The 18164-nt window shown below is 36.3% G+C and overlaps 1 protein-coding gene across 2 annotated transcripts in view; it reads left to right on the forward strand.

Moving 5' to 3' along the window:
- Nucleotides 1-17782, forward strand: part of LOC101740760 (zinc finger protein 484) — a 31493-nt gene extending 13711 nt beyond the window's left edge. For both annotated transcript variants that reach the window (XM_062673292.1, XM_062673293.1), the window contains 6 exons: nucleotides 8091-8209; nucleotides 10048-10222; nucleotides 11359-11495; nucleotides 12158-12344; nucleotides 14542-14693; nucleotides 16459-17782. In XM_062673292.1, coding sequence (XP_062529276.1) covers nucleotides 8091-8209; nucleotides 10048-10222; nucleotides 11359-11495; nucleotides 12158-12344; nucleotides 14542-14693; nucleotides 16459-16584 — 896 coding nt within the window. In that variant the 3' untranslated portion in view covers nucleotides 16585-17782. The remainder of the gene's footprint in view (nucleotides 1-8090; nucleotides 8210-10047; nucleotides 10223-11358; nucleotides 11496-12157; nucleotides 12345-14541; nucleotides 14694-16458) is intronic.
- Nucleotides 17783-18164: the final 382 nt, after the last annotated feature.

The raw sequence follows: 18164 nt of genomic DNA on the forward strand, positions 1-18164 counted from the left end.
TCGGCTTCACTAGAACGTTTTCAAGTTCACGCTGTCTCGTCGCTTGTGACGTCAGTAAATAATTGAATATGCAATTTCGAAAAGGGCACATCTCTGAAAATGTAAAATGTTCAGGAAATGAAAAAAAAACAGATTATTTTCTAAAGCAGTGTAAAATTTAAAATATTAACTTTTGAGATATATTTTAGTGTTAATTAGCAATTGTAAATTACTGGAATTATTATAAAATGGGTGTAGGTAAGCTTCAAAACTACATGTATATGAAAAAACATATTTGACAAAATATGCGACATGTGCCCTTTTCGAAATTGCATATTCAATTATAATCGACAGACATCAAAGAGCAAGGCGTGGACTTAGAAAACTATCGGTCGGACGAGCACTTATGGCATATGTAGTAGAATAATCGTGAAATAATCGATTTAGACAACACAATAGAGACGATGGGAAGCGCGTTGACGTCGTCATGTCTTTGATCTCGGATAACCGCTTAATACGATGTGAGCCGTGAGCTCTTTCTATAATCAAAGCAATAAATTAAAAAAAACAAGGGAAATTTGAACAGGGTCCCAACAACTGTTATAGTGAAAAAAATTTTTTTTCTTTCTTTTTTCTTTTTTTTTTCTTTTTATTGCCGTATAGGCAGACGAGCATACGGGCCACCTGATGGAGAGTGGTTACCGTCGCTCATGGACGTCAGCAATGCCAGGGGCAGAGCCAAGTCGCTGCTTACCGTAAAGTTTCTTTACCTACCGTTTATTTTCTTTTGTATGTATGTTTGTATATTCGAACTCTTCGAACTTCACAATGTCTTTTATATACTGTGTTCGCATTTGGACCACGGTTCTAGTGTGGTTCTAGTCTTGGCAAGCGTATTTTGCGCGATTGTAGACCGCTCATAACGACCAAATCATGAGATGCGAAAGAGATTTATTTACTCTGGAAATCAATCGAGAATGCTTAGTACATATTCTCTTAGGCTTATTGACTAGTAAAGGACGTGGAAGGACCAGGCGCCGGGAATTTAGGGCGCAACAACATTCTCTCTCGGAACTATGAGTCCTTTCAATGGAATCAGTCTCTTGTTACACATATATAGTGACGTCACTGTTCTCAAAACTTACGCATTGATTTCGCGGAGAGCGTTTGTTTCTAGTGGAATTGCAAAAATAAAAGGGATAACTAAAGAAGTGTAACATAAAACACTGATTCTAATATAACAAAAATCTGTGTAAAAATATATATAAAAAAAATACTAATATAAAAAGTTTATTGAAAACTGTCGTAAGTGTTTTTTTTTCTTTTTTTTATTGCTTAAATGGGTAGACGAGCTCACAGCTCACCTGCTGTTAAGTGGTTACTGGAGCCAATAGACATCTACCACGTAAGTGCGCCACCCACCTTGAGATATAAGTTCTAAGGTCTCAAGTATAATTACAACGGCTGCCCCACCCTTCAAACCGAAACGCATTACTGCTTCACGGCAGAAATAGGCAGGGCGGTGGTACCTACCGGCGCGGACTTACAAGAGGTCCTATTACCAGTAAAACCACCAGTGTTTTCACAGTTAGACATTATCATTGAGCACAATTAGGTTGTGTTACGTTAAAATCGGACTTCACAAAGATTATTGCCATTAAAATATTTTTCTTTCATACTATAACGTGTCGGAAGCTACTTAGCGTATAAAAAAGAAAATTACTCTGTGTTACATTTTCATGTACGTACGTACTAAATAGCTGAATCGATTTTAATAAAATCATTTCTGGGAATAGTTTGAATCCTATTAAAGAATATAGGGTACCACCTTTCATTACGCTGATAACGATGGTTCTCTGGGTCACGCGATTTAAACTGAAGTCCACACGAGCGAAACTGTAAGCCTTACTTAGTAAAGAATAATAGCATTTTTACCATAACTAGAGGTCCCGCAGTAGTCGAAATTCGACTATAATTAATTGGAATTGTAAGTTTGTACACTATTATGATTGTATTTTATACTTCTATAATCACAAATTTCGCCAAGACTACACTATAAAAAATATTAACAAAGACAAACAATGTTTAATCTTTTCTCATTTGACAACAGACGCCAAGAACAAAAGTTTGACAATAAATAGTATGCATGCGTGTGTGCGTCAAATACAAGGTATGTAGTGTGTGTAATGTTTTCTTTATTGATTTAACGTATCTTTTATGCATTATTTAAAAAAAAATATTAGCATTGTGCACTTCTTCTCTATATTCTCTATAAGTGTGGAAAATTTCATACTCCTCCGTCCGCGCAATTTTCGTAAAAAGGGATACAAAGTTTTTGCTTCGCGTATTAATATACCTATAGATATTGCAGACTGAATAGAACGAATCGAACAAAAAATATATATTCTAAAACCCCTAGGAATAACAATACCATGAATGTCCCGAAACAGAACGGGGTTTGCGAAAAAAAATCTCCCCCAACATTTATGGTGGGCCGAGAATAGCTTTCGCTAAACGTTCGAGAATTACAAGTAAAATTTTAAGGGAACTCAGCAGCATTTTTTCGTTTCGTCTCTCTAAAAATATTAGGTTCTTAATTTAATAAATACGACAGACTAGCTGACCTGGCAAACGTTGTTTTGGCCATGTATATAATTTCTAGGAAAAATTTTTTTTAGGTTCAATAAAAATAACTATCTACTATAAGTGTGCGGAGACGTATTTATAATCGAAAGCTTTAACTATATATTATTACGTGAAGCAAAAACTTTGTATCCCTTTTTACGAAAATTGCGCGATCGGAGGCTTATGAAATTTCTCACACTTATAGAGGATACAGTGAAGGAGTGCACAATGCTATTTTTTTTTTAAATTATGCATTAATTATACATTAAATCAATAAAAAAACATTACACACACTACCATGTATTTGACACAAACAGAGTAAGTAACATCAGATTTTTTATTTTAATTCAGGACAAAATAAAAATAAAAATGAAAATCTTGCCAAAAAAATTAAAGTTAATAATTAACAAATAAAAAATAGGGGTTGATCGTAGAGGGGTGAAAAATTAAGAGTAATATGAAATTTTTTATTCTAAGTCATGACAACATAAAAATAAAATTCTTGCAAGAAAAATTATAGTTTTTAATTAACAAATCAAAAATAAGGGTTGATCGTAAGGGGTGAAACAGGGTTGTATGTATTTTTGTATGCTGTATCATAAAAAAATAAAAACAAAAAAAATGTCTAAAAAATAAAATAAATTTTTTTGGGTTGCACCACTCTTAACATTTAAGGGGATGAAAAATAGATGTTGTCCGATTCTCCACCCTGCCTCGGCCGCCTTGCCCTTCAAACCGAAACGCATTACTGCTGCAACGCAGAAATAGGCAGGGTGGTGGTACCTACCCGTGCGGACTCACAAAACGTCTTAAACCACCAGTAAGTGGTATATTCAAGAAACTGATATTTACCATGATAGTCACAGCGAAGCGTATTAAATTCACACTAATACTGAACTATACTTAATACGTTGACTATCATGTAGGTCACCGGTGCCCTACGCGGCGCACTGAAGTAATTATGTCGATATCTGTTACTAAGCGTCTGGATTGCCTAACTTTACTTATAACTTTAGGTATAGGTATTAAATTTCGCACTTCTTACTATGAAAATGACGGGCTTCCAAACAACCGTTCATCTCTTAGTTGAGTCTCTTGGGGGTAAAATTTCTAAAGATCCTTCCGTACTGGATGCTTATTTACCTACAACATAAAAGGCATTAACTGCCTAAATTTGAAGTCTGAAGCCCGGGCTGTGTTGGCTCTGCGTGTATGAATAACTCAGTCAGGACAAGTAATTATATTTATAGTGGTCCCGCAGTAGTCGAAATTTGACTATAAATTACCTAATTGAAATTGTAAGCTTGTACATTATTATGATTCTATTTTCAAAGACTTTTCTATTTCATAAATCACAAATTTTGCCAAGACTAACTACACTATAGAAAAATATTAATAAATAAAAACAATATTTAATCTATTCTCAATTTGACCACAGACGTCAAGAACAAAAGTTTGACAATAAATAAATAGTATGCATGCGTGTGTGCGTCAAATAGATGGTAGTGTGTGTAATGTTTTTTTTGTTGATTTAATGTATTTTTAGGCATAATTTAAAACAAATATTAGTATTGTGCACTCCGTCTCTATATTCTCTATAATTGTGGGAAATTTCATAGTCCTCCGTCAGCGCAATTTTCGTAAAAAGGGGTACAAAGTTTTTAAGTTTTCCTTCACGTATTAATTATATTTATGTATTTAAACAAAAAGATTTCTCATTTTAAAACATAAAATTTCGGTGCCATAACATTGCTCTAACATAGAAAATGTAAAAATTCATAGTATAAAGCATTTAGGTACCTATCTTTTGTGATTAAGGTAGTGTTTCGCTGATTAGCCGAAACATTACGCAGTTAGTGAACGTCCGACCTTGCCTTTTCGTTAGGACACGGCTTCGGATACCTGTTTTATTAAAATTTATGTTCAATCCCCGTATTTGGGATTAGGGTTGTGACGTCACTGTACAAAAAATGCTAAAAATAAACTATTTCGAAAATTAATAGAACTTTTAAAGAACTTGAGCTGGTCATTGCATTTGTTTATGTTACAACTTTGTTTGTCGGTTTATTTTTTGTTGTTAAATTTGCGTTTCGCGTTTTTTGTAAAATTTAACGGTATTACCATCTGTTGCATCCATCATTGTGTCGAATTTAAGAAATCTGAATCAAATTCATGTATAAAATTCTCTACATTTATGAATCAATTCAAAAAAACGATGTTGGCTCGATGCTTCATTCAAAATGAAGTACATATCCAAAAATATATAGAATCGTGCCTCTAACTATTTTGCTCCCTATACAGGCCTATACAAGTCAAAGATATAATCGCAAAATTCAGAAAATGAATATGGAGCAGTACACCGCTGCCTAATGCCCATGACGGATATAAACTTTTATCTATCATAAGTATTAATGTCTTGTTCCACACATTTCAAGGGCGACTTTCTAAGACACATCGTCTCTCCGCAATAAAACTGTATAATCTCAAAACTTACTAATTTTACAGGAGAGTGTTTTAAAGGCTTATTATGTAATATTTTTAATATTAATCATATTAATCATATTTGCATCATTTATTTTTTATTTTTTTCCAGTTACATTATCTGTCTTTTAAAGTAAGATAAAATTATGTACGAGTATTAATTTTGTTAATAGTAGTCAAAACATTGGTAAACTAAAAAAAATAATTAAAACTAAACTACGCTCTTTTGACAGTATTTATGAGAAAAATACTGGTGACACCAAATGTTTACGCATATTAACCCAATTCCGAATATTTTTGGAAATTATACACTTTTAATGCGAAAAACAACATGTCTTTGTTAAAGTAGTTTTCGGGTTCAGGCTAATACAAACCTTGCTACGAACAGCAATAGGATGAAATTGCTCTGACCTATGGACGCTAAAATTATTTTAATCGTGCGTTTGCATTTAGACACGTTACCACCACCGAGTTTGTAGTAAATAGGACCGTTAATAAGATTTTCCAAACGTTTTGCTTTAATTTACTCGGTAGACCGACGATCCGAATGTCGTTTAACCCATAGACCACTGAGTTACTCGCCGGATCTTCTCAGTGGGTCGCGTTTCCGATCCGGTTGTAGATTCTGCGAAGCACTGCTCTTGCTAGGGCCAGTGTTAGCATCACTCCGGTTTGAGCCCCGTGAGCTCACTTACTAGTTAATGTTACGCTGAAATAGCCTCTCAAGGCTATCAGCTTAGGTAGGAAAAAAAAAACGTATGTTGAAGTTCTGAACTTGCATATATGCAAGCTCATCTTGAAAATCTCGTAAGCGAGATTCAGGCATCTGTCAAATATCTTGCGTTATATTATGGCTACCCACCACAATAGGATATACAAGAACATCTTTGATATCTTCTATTGATCGTCACATCAGATCCATAAAATAGCATATGAAATCTAATTTTATCTGGTTTCATTTCGATAAATTCGAATTCTTCAAATATAATATCATCTAAAAATGTAAGTTTGTGATTTCGTAACGCGATGGAATAAAACGCGAATACGCATTAAATCGAAAATACAATATAAATAAAATACCCACAAAAGGACATGAGCAATATTGTCTGCTTACTTGATAGATGTCACTTCGGTATATATAGAACGAACTGTTTTAAAGAAGGATTATTGCATTGTTCATGGCATTCAGACTAATAACAGAAGGCGTCTTGGAAATTAGTTCAATTTTGACATAAAATTTCGATACCGTTTTTGGTTAAGTTTCTTCTACCACTTTTGAAAATTTATTTATTAGTAGATGTAGATTCGTAAGTCGTCGTGGCCTAAAGGATAAGACGTCCGGTGCATTCGTATCTAGCGTTGCACCGATGTTCGAATCCCGCAGGCGGGTACCAATTTTTCTAATTAAATACGTACTTAACAATTGTTCACGATTGACTTCCACGGTGAAGGAATAACATCGTGTAATAAAAATCAAACCCGCAAAATTATAATTTGCGTAATTACTGGTGGTAGGACCTCTTGTGAGTCCGCGCGGGTGGGTACCACCGCCCTGCCTATTTCTGCCGTGAAGCAGTAATGCGTTTCGGTTCGAAGGGTGGGGCAGCCGTTGTAACTATACTTGAGACCTTAGAACTTATATCTCAAGCTGGGTGGCCCATTTACGTTGTAGATGTCTATGGGCTCCAGTATACACTTAACACCAGGTGGGCTGTGAGCTCGTCCACACATCTAAGCAATAAAAAAAAAAAGATGTGTCGATTGTTGTATATGCATCCGGTGTAACCGGGTTACGGCATTTATTTATCCTAATCAAAGTATGGTTTGTCTTAAATCAGGATATAAACTGTTTTAAAGCGAAGTTTTATTCTCAACCGCTTCATCCATTTTTGCGCGACTGCGTGACAAACTTTTCTAGCTTTAAGTATAGTTAAGGAGAGGACTGCTCTCCTAATCCGAATTACTGCTTCCTAAACGCATTAAGTGTTAAAGTCTCGCATCTAATCCGTAAAAGAGCATCTTTTCATAAAAAACATTGACTTACAGTTGTAAATAGAAAACAACCACGCTTTAATACTGTCTATGATAGTCACATTCCGAGAAACCGTGAGAAAAGAGCTCACGTAAATGACAATTGTCTTTTTAACAGAAACAATATTTTTCGCCTCATATCACATTTATATCCTCAACGATATGAATGTGCAAAAAAATATTCACTAAACGATCCAGAGTACTAACCACAGTACTGGTTCAGACAAAATCGATAGAACAATTTTAGAATTACGTCAGTATCCACACGGGTTAGCAACAGGGTTTCGTAGCCGGGCTTGAACCCTCCCCTATTCAGAGAGGGGTGATTCCCCCATGGGCACGTTGCGAAGGGGGGTACTAGAAAGGGTATGGTACGCTCCCAGGGATTTCGCTTATTTTTGGGAGGGTCGCGTCGGATTTTGGGGACCGTGTCCGAAACGGATAGCTTCGTTAGAATATTACGGTGTTTTAGTTTGAAATTCAAGCCAAGAATAATCCGTTCTATGTTTTGAACAAGTTTAATATTTCGATTTATAACATTGTATGATGAATTAACTAAAGGCTAAATTATTTCAAAATGCCGTCTGATATTTTGGAGTTTGTTTTATTGCTTAAATGGATGAACGAGTTCACAAGCCCACCTGGTATTAAGTGGTTACTGGAACCCATAGACATCTACAACGTAAATGCGCTACCCACCTTGAGATACGAGTTGTAAGGTCTCAGTATAGTTACAACGGCTGGCCCACCCTTCAAACCGAAACGCATCACTGCTTCATGGCAGAAATCCCATTTCTAACTCATGGTTAGGTACGTATTTCATTAAAGTATCATTACAGAAATGTGTACACGCCCTTATTTGCTTCGCTCGATACGATTTCGGCAAAGGTCTTACCTTTTGACCCCAGCGATTTCAATACCTAAGACCGTTCCAGGGTTGAAGGAATTACGTAAAAATATGTATTTCATTTTAGCCTATCATAAGGAAGAACAGCTGATGGCGCATATGAGCACACACATGAATCAGCCCGCGAACGAGATAGAGGAGATGCCTCTTGTGCAGAACTTATACACCGATCAGTCGAACTTCTTTGTGAGTACTTTTCAAAAATTAATTCGAAAACCATAAACTATTTTTTTTTTTTCATTGAACAAATTTGTCCTGAGAACTTACTATTGTACAGACGAAATGTCTAATTAATTAATTATCAACGTGATCCATCAAGATTTCGGTATTCGACCTCGTTCTCGCGTATCGCAATTTTTTATGCAAACCAATTAAGTGTATCTCGGATTTTAAGGTAATTAATAAAATAAGGCAGTAAAATTAGATGAAATTTTGATTTAACAAAAATCGATTTCAGCAAAAAAAATATGAGAATATCATAAACGTAGTTTAAGTTATTGAAATATGTCCTACAAAAGCTTTTTACATTAAAAAAAGTTAACAACATGCAATTTTTATGCCCTACGGACCGTAACAAGTGACATTCAATGTACCAAGTAAAGTTCATAGGGGTTGTTTTTTTTTTTCATTTATCGCATCAAATTTATCGATCAAGGAGGTTTTAATCCAGTCTGATTGCAAGGAAACTAGTCAGTCGACTTGAAAAGTGAATAAATCTCATTGTTTTAGGACACAAATTTAAATTTTTCTTTGTTGTTTAGAACTTACAATTTTTTTTCGATAAGTCACGTAAATAGTATATTATAAATAAAAAAATTGCGAAATTTTAAACGAATGACCGGAATAAATTCATGTATAAAATGTTATTTTGCGGAAATTCCTAACCCCTAAAATCTTAGAGCACAACCTGCGGTGTGGGGTCTCGCAGAGGGGGCCGTATCCCGCTGGTGTTGCCGCCCCCTTCCCAGTAAACTACCGGATCTCACCCCCAATTTCTTGCCTGTGCTAGTATTATAATTTAGTAAGGTTTTTGTAAGACTTAATTTTGTTAAATGTCGATTCTGCCTTATAAAAGAACTACCTTCTCTGAAACAGAAGATCGAATTAGCTGTATTGGTTTTTTGGTGGGAACGCGAGAAATGCAGTTGTGTGATTTGTTTTATTTTGTCTATTTAGTGTTTCTTCAGGTTTAAATGTGTAATAACTGGTGGTTTATTAACTGTTTTGTATCTGTGAAAGTGCACAAATGTGGGATAATGAAACAAAGCCGCTGAACGTAAGTTCTCGGGATCCTCCAAGAATTCCACTGAAAAAGTCTCAGTAAATAAATGACCACCGCTTTACTGAAATTATATTTCATCCCATATCATCTCATTTCATTTCATTTCATGCCATGTTTCATATTAATAAACTACATTTCATAATATTATTTTTCATATAAAAAAGTTTCATTAAAGTTTAATAAAGACTTGACCTAAGATCTTAGTTACCAGGTCATAAAATCCCTTAAAAGAATCGACTGTATTAATACAGCGACTATTACTTAGCAGTAGAACATTTTGTTATTTGAAGATAAAATGAGAAAGAGACAAACGTATACCCCTATAGATTTAGCTTACGAAAGAATGGGAGAGAGAATAGCGGCTCACTTGTGGGAATATCTTAAAGGAGAGTGAATTTCTGCCTAATTTCATTCAATCAATGAAATGAGTGAGTGAATTACTTAATGATGGATGGATTATGGAGAACTAATGATAGTCACGCGTGTATAGTATATAGTAGTGATATAAGACGTTCCTTAGACTTCTCTTATTCTCGATTATAATATGAATATCTGGAAATTAAACACAAAAGGTCATACGGCCACTATAATAAACACTCAGTAAAAATAAAATAAAAAGTTCATGACACAATATTAGCCCGATGTGGGAATCGAACTTAGGACCCTCTGTGCAACAATCAAGGTCGCTAACTACTGCACCAACGAGTGAGTCAATGAATCAATTGATTTTTTTTTCTTACAGACCACGGATAACAGTCTTTTAATACCACGTTCAGAGTACAAGGCCGAACGGAAACATATCTGCTCGATCTGTCAGAGGCGCTTTAAGCGGAAGCAACATCTCAAAATACATCTAAATGTACATGTCAAGGATATAAACGACGGTGGATCACTCTGGTGCTCAATTTGTAACGAAGGTACCTTCATGAGTCTATAAGATTATGTTTTTTTTTTTACTGCTCTAGTAGGCAGACGAGCACACGGCCCACCTGATGGTGAGTGGTTACTGTCGCCCATGCACTTCACCAATGCCAGGGGCAGCCGCTGCCTACCACTACCACTATTTTAGGTAACACTTACTTCTTCATCGTTCCCTCACTGCTGAGGTTCGCGACCACGTGCAACTTTTCTCCATACGAAAGTACCACAGGCGTGTCAAATCGATGAATCATTAATTGCCGTGGTACGGTAAGATAACGAAAATCATACTAAAAATTATTTGGCAAATTAAAAAGAAAACCTTTCAAAGCCATGACATTCCCATCTGCGATAACGAACTGTATTCAGAAACAAGGAAGTTTAAAAAGGAGTCATTTCACGGTGTACAAAGAACGCGTTCAATTTAATAAACAATGACGTCACCGTTCATCTAAGCCATACAAATACACCAGCAATCGCTTTGCTGGAAAAGGACAGCATTCTTTATTGATACTCACTAATACAATTATTTCGAAATAAAATAATATTATAAAGAGGACCGATTTGTTTGTTTGTATTGAATAGGCTTTGAAACTACTGAACCGATTTGAAAAATTCTTTCACTGTTTGGAAGCTACACTATCTCCGAGTGACATAGGCTATTTTTTTTTAAACAAAAATTAGGGTTCCTAACTAAAACTTTTGTTAAAGACCCGAGCGAAGCCGGAGCGGGCCGCTAGCTATATAATAAAATCGATTAATTATTTAGGAAATTACTATTATTTATTATTATGATTTATTGCTGCCCTATACTGAGGCACTGGAATGAAGTCCATGTTGGCTCAAGACCAGCCATCGTCAATGTAAAATAAATAAAATGAACTGCTTTTTTTAAGATAGGTTTTGTATTACTAACACTTCATATGGAATTTAATTCTGAAATAAAAATTTATTATTATTATCATGTATTAAACACTGCCACGCCTTGGAAGACGGCAGGACACACTCCGGCGAGGTGGGCAACAATCGGCCGGAGCGTTAGGGACTATTGGGAGAGAAACCGGCGAACTATACGGGCATTGTCGAGCAAGACTGCTTTTTTTTATTATTATTATTATTATTATTTTTCTTCTAGAACTAGCATCGGCGTCTGATTTAAACAACCACGAATGTGCCGTGGGGCAAGACGAATGTCCAAGCGAAGGGGAACAACAGCAGGCGACTCCGGAGGGAGCCAAGAAAGAGAATACTTTGCCACACGAATTCGTATGTGTGAGTGTCACTTCTTTTACTGTCATAAACAAATTTATAAGTACTTATAAAGCGAATGCGATCTAGGAATCAAGATACGTTTTAAAGAATCCGAAATAATAATAAGTTTCATAAAAAATAAGTAACTATTATTGGGTATTTAAGTCGTCGTCGTGGCCTAACGGATAAGACGTCCGGTGCATTCGTGTTCGTCCGGAGCGATGCACCGGTGTTCGAATCCCGCAGGCGGGTACCAATTTTTCCAATGAAATACGTACTCAACAAATGTTCACGATTAACTTCCACGGGGAAGGAATAACATCGTGTAATAAAAATCAAACCAGCAAAATTACAATTTGCGTAATTACTGGTGGTAGGACGTCTTGCGAATCCGCGCGGGTAGGTACCACCACCCTGCCTATTTCTGTCGTGAAGCAGTAATGCGCTTCGGTTTGAAGGGCGAGGCATCCGTTGTAACTATACTGAGACTTCAGAACTTATATCTCAAGGTGGGTGGCGCATTTACGTTGTAGATGTCTATGGGCTCCGGTAACCACTTAACACCACTTAACGGTGGGCTGTCTCGTCCACCCATCAAAGCAATGAAAAAGAAAAAAGTAGACTGTACTAAATAAACAGAAATATTATGTATCTATTTCTAATAGTAAACTTGTAACGATCAGGTCGACATGGGGCCCCAGGACAGCTCCCAGGTGGTGCTCGTCAAGGATGAACGCGACCTGCCCGTGCCCAGGCGCGTCTACGTCTGTAAATACTGTTCGAAGACATTCAGGAGGAAAGATCATTACAAAATACATTTGAACATACACACCGGAATTAAATCGTTCTTCTGTCCCGATTGTGGGAAAGGTAAGTGCTTTAATTACACGTGTGTCCCGTTATACGGTTATCACATTATGCGAGTATCCCATAGATATGTGTCGTTCGCGAACGAACGAATCAAACGACCCGGGTCTCAAAATCCGCGCGAACGATAGGGTCACTTAAAAAAAATATGAGTCGTTCACTAAATCGACTCGTTTAACACAAAACCTACGTATCAGAAGAAAAGAACCATACGACAGTCATTCGGGTCATTTCGGGTTGCCGGGTCTCGCCCCGCGCCCGTCTCGCTTAGTCGTTCGTTGTAACGTAATGACGCATAGCGCATTTGGACTGTTTTGATCTCACGTAAACAATCGAACTATAACAGTTCCTTTAAACTGTTATTCAATACTAAGCTTTATCCAGCCAGTAACCTGATAATATTAATTATGTCATAAATTGATCGAAACGTTCGACTGAACGGGTCGTACGAACCGGATCATTTTGTCGACAGGTCAGTACTGATCTGAATCTCTAAAATTGAACGAACGACACATATCTAGTATCCCATTATATGTGTATCCCGTTATATATACGAGTATCCCTAAATATATCCTTTTTTTTTTTTGCTTTGATGTTTTATCGAGCTCACAGCCCTCCTGGTGTTAAGTGGTTACTGGAGCCCATAGACATCCACAACGTAAATGCGCCATGCGTCTCAAGTATAGTTACATCCCATTATATATATATGCCCTTATATATGCATGCCATTATATATGCATGCCATTATATATGCATGCCATTATATATGCATGCCATTATATATGCATGTCATTATATATGCATGCCATTATATATGCATGCCATTATATATATATATATCCCATTATATATGTATCCCATTATATATGCATGCCATTATATATGCATGCCATTATATATGCATGCCATTATATATGTATCCCATTATATATGTATCCAATTATATATACGTGTATCCTGTTACGGCCTGGCCACGGGGATCGGCGGTGCGAACAGCGAAGCGGTGGGCGAGGCGACCATTCGCGCAGCACCGTTTGCAGGCCACGGGTACTCACGTTCGCCGCCGCGACTAGTAAGGAAGTCCGACAGCGAAATGTCTATATCGAAATTATCTCGATATTGCTTACAAATTAATAGTTTTTTGGTTCAGGACCTATTATTTGGAAAAGATTGTGAAGTACATGATTTGACTGAGAGACTTGAGACTTCCAAATAGCTGGTCTAGCTAGTATTTCAGCTATTTTATTTTTTTATTGCTTAGATGGGTGGACGAGCTCACAGCCCACCTTGTGTTAAGTGGTTACTGGAGCCCATAGACATCCACAACGTAAATGCGCCACCCACCTTGAGATATAAGTTCTAAGGTCTCAAGTATAGTTATAATGGCTGCCTCACCCTTCAAACCGAAACGCATTACTACTTCACGGCAGAAATAGGCAGGGTGCTAGTACCCACCCGTGTAGACTCACAAGAGGTCCTACCACCAGTAATTACGCAAATTATTATTTTGAAGATTTCATTTTTATCACACGATGTTATTCCTTCACCGTGGAAATCAATCGTGAACGTTGAGTGTTGTTGAGTACGTATTTCATTACAAAAATTGGTACCCGCCTGATATTCGAACACCGGTGCATCGCTCAACACGATTGCACCGGACGTCCGTTAGGCCACGACGACTTTAAAAATATAAAATAAAAAATAAATAAAAAATATAAAAATTTCGGCGTTAATTTTTCGCGGCGAAAACAACTAAACTCATTTAATCACTGCACTATTCGCCGCGACTACCGCTCGACTCCGTGGCTCGCGCCGTCCGTATTCATGCATTTGTTTTGCTCGCCCGCCGCATCGCGCGATTCGCTCAGTACATTTCGCCGGTCGCTTCGCCGGTCGCCGGTGCGCGTGGCTTGTTAGGTACATTTCTATGCGCTTGTTTTAGTCGCTAGACGCTTCGCCGTTCGCACCGCGCGAATATTCGCATCGGCGAATGTCCCGTGGCCAGGCTGTTATACAAGTACCCCGTTATTCGAGTATCCCATTGCTTGGCATCCTATTATACGGCTATCCCATTAAAAAAATTTCAGAATCTCGAAAAGTAAACCGCCGAGTTAAACAAATATTACATGTATACTGGTATGCACTATTTGCAATTGCATGAAGTTCTCGTAATAATGACGTCACAATTATAATGTTCCAGGATTCTACCGCAAGGACCACCTGCAGAAACACACGCAAGTACACGCCAAAGCAAAACTAGTTGTGATGCCAAAGATCAAGAGTCTGCCGGGTCTGTATCCGATAAACTCAATACCAAAGAAGAAGGAAATAAAACCGGAAATTACCATACACGTGAGTAGTGAGACTTTATATTGCAACTCTCGAACCTAAACTGACACTTTTTTTCTTCCTACCTTGAGGAGTTATAATAGATTCACCTAACTAGTAGGTGAGCTCACGGGGCTCTAACCTGACGACGTTGCTAACACAAACCCTAGCAAGAGCAGTCTTCGCAGACTCACTGAATTTCTCGCCGGATCTCCTCAGTGAGTCGCGTTTCCGATCCGGTGGTAGATTCTGCAAAGCACTACTTTTGCTAGGGACAGTGTTAGCAAAATCTCTCAGGTTGAGCCCGTGAGCTCACCTACCGGTCCTTGAGTAGCAGTATCAATACCTTGGGCTGGCTACTAGTCTATTAGGTATGGACAAAAAATACTTAATAATTAAAATTATAATTTTATATAATTATTATTATATATACCTAATTATTATTAAATTTTATTAAAATTAAAAATAATTAAAAAATATTTAATACTAGTGGTCCCCCAGTAGTCCAAATTCGACCATAATTAATTGAAATTAATAGCTTAAACATTATTATGGTTCTATTGTCAAAGACTATATTTCTTTAATCACAGATTTACATTATATGTATATACTATAAACAAATGCCTAATATTAAAGATAAACAATATTAATCTATTTTCAATTTGACCACAGACTTTAATAAAAGCAATAACTAAAGTTTGACAATAATAATAATAATAATAATAATAAAGCCTTTTATTTCCCATCACCTAAGTATTACATGTAAATATTCTTAAATATATAGTAATATGATTTTTACATTTTGATCTATTTTTAGTTTTTACACTTCTTTTTTATTTATTGTTGTTTATTTGATTTGCCTACATCAAACTTTTTCTTCGATAGGAACCCCTATTTGGGTATAGGCCTCCTCCAGCTTAATCCAATTTTCTTTGTTCTTAGCTCTTTTCATCCATTATTTTCTTCTTTTGTTGTAGCTATCCCTATCTTGGCATTGAAGTTTCCCATTAACAGTACATTTTCACTAGCCTGCGCTTCGATAAAATTTTAAATCGATAAAATTTAATCGATTTAAAATTTTAATTTTAAATCGATAAAATTTTATGAATCACTACAAGAATGTAGTGATTCATAAAATTTTATCGATTTTTCTTTAGAATCCTTTTCAGTTGGTGCATACACTTGAATTATTGATTGATATTATCATTTTGTTGAACTCCAGTTGAGGTATTGCAACTCTTTTAGATAAGCCTAAGAAGCTTACTAGATTATCAAAAATCCTACTTTACGCATGCCAGGTGTTTCTCCTTTAAAGCAGAATATAAAGTCTTGATGCTCTTCGATGCCACAGCCCATCCGTCTAACTTCAACTAAGCCTAATATTTTTCTAGTGAGTATACTAGTTCTATGTATCTTGTTGTGGATGCTAACGATTTTACATTAAATGTTCCAATTTGTATTGATTTTTGAGGTACTGTTTTGCTTACTGGAGGGTTATAGTCATTTTCCCCCACGGGGACCAGCCGGCTTGGGGGAAGTTTGACAATAAACAAAGAGTATAATATATACACATGTGTGTGTGTAGTATTTTTTTTATTGATTTTATTGTATTTATTATGTATAATTAAAAAAAAAAATTAACATTCTGCACTCCTTCTCTATATTCTCTTATAAGTGTGGGAAAATTCATACTCCTCAGTCCGCGCAATTTTCTTAAAAAGGGATACAAAGTTTTTGCTTCACGTATTAATATATAGATGCTTAATATTTTAATATTTTTGTTAAACAGGCCCCATCCAACTCGAAGTTGCGTGTGCCGCTACAGATCAAAGTGCCATATCAAATGGTGATGTCGAACGAGAACGGAGAGAGGCACGCCGTCACCATCGACCCCGCCACCGACACAGTGCTATAAACAACATAGATAGAACATTTTAAATTAAAATCATATTTGAGAAGCGTTTAAAAACAATACTGCCTATTTTAATAGGCATATTGATAAAAGAACCGTAAACACGTGCAAAGAGTCAATAAAAAAATATTTATTTAGTTAACTAAGTACTAAATAGCACAAACTATTAGTCGTTTTTTCAAAATGCATGTATTGTACAAAATAGCACTATTAAGATTAATAAGTATATTTATAAATACGTTAAGGGCCATCGGTACAAGTTAATATGTCTTAAACTGTTTGGAATCTAATGTGATTAGTCGAGGTGTGTTGTTAGTATTGGTATTACCGATATCAGATGATACTAAAAATCAAGCAATATTGTATGTAATATGTATCTTATAGAATATCAGATCTACATAGTATTTAATATTTTTCTATACTTCGACATGGAATTAATTATATTCTTAATAAAAGCGAATTCATATCACAGATCAGTGATAATAGCTAATCCGATACGATAAGTTGGTGTATGTATTATTGAGGAAATAACGGGTCATGAATTACGTTACTGGGTGAAGCTGACTGCCTACTCTGAGTTACGTGCCCAATGAAGCCATTCCTCCTCCCATTTGGAGATATGAGGTTGAAATCTCAATTGTGTAGTGCAACGGCTGTCTCACACTTCAAACCTCAAAGCATATTACTGGTGGTAGGACCTCTTGTGAGTCCGCACGGGTAGGTACCACTACCCTGCCTATCTCTGCCGTGAAGCAGTAATGCGTATCGGTTTGAAGGGTGGGGCAGGCGTTGTAGCTATATTTGAGACCTTAGAACTTATATCTCAAGGTGGGTGGCGCATTTACGTTGTAGATGTCTATGGGCTCCAGTAACCACTTAACATCAGGTCGGCTGGGAGCTCGTCCGCCTATCTAAGCAATAAAAAAAAAGCATGACCGGTCATAGCGCTCGGGAGACGCCGTGGAGCGGAGTTCATTCCGAAGCTGGATGGTACGTGATAAATTGAACACTAAAGTGTTTCTAATCAAATAATGTATACATTTTTCTGTATTAAATTTTTTATGACATTTTAAGATGATAATAATAATACTGTAACTTTTTAAGATTTTATGTACAAAGTTCCTCTTTCACTTATTTATGTATGTGATCGTTCGCATGTGTTTTATATGTAAAATTATGAAAAATAAAGTATTTTCGACAACTAGTGTTTTTGCGGATTCATTTACGCTCGATCTAAATAAGCAGTTGTAAATTGCTCTTAATCCTTCGAGCGCGAACTGTCGATAGATCGACTCTATTAATGCTTATAGATAGCGGGTCGTCGGAATACCGACTATTTGCGCAGTTTGATTAAGTATCGACCTGAACGGACGTATATACGTCCGTACGCGCGCGCGTACGTATGCGCTATAAAAATGTTTTTATAAAGTTAACAACATTTTTAAATAACAATTTAAAATTATTTTGCTGTGATTTTTTAATTTTTTTAAGTTGAATATTTTTTATGCAACATATCTAAAAATAAGCTCAGCCCTAAAAGAGTTAAACAAGATCAAAAACTGTTCACAATACGGTGGCACGCG

The sequence above is a fragment of the Bombyx mori genome, chromosome 17 (genome assembly GCF_030269925.1).
Source record: "Bombyx mori chromosome 17, ASM3026992v2".
NCBI lineage: Eukaryota > Metazoa > Arthropoda > Insecta > Lepidoptera > Bombycidae > Bombyx > Bombyx mori.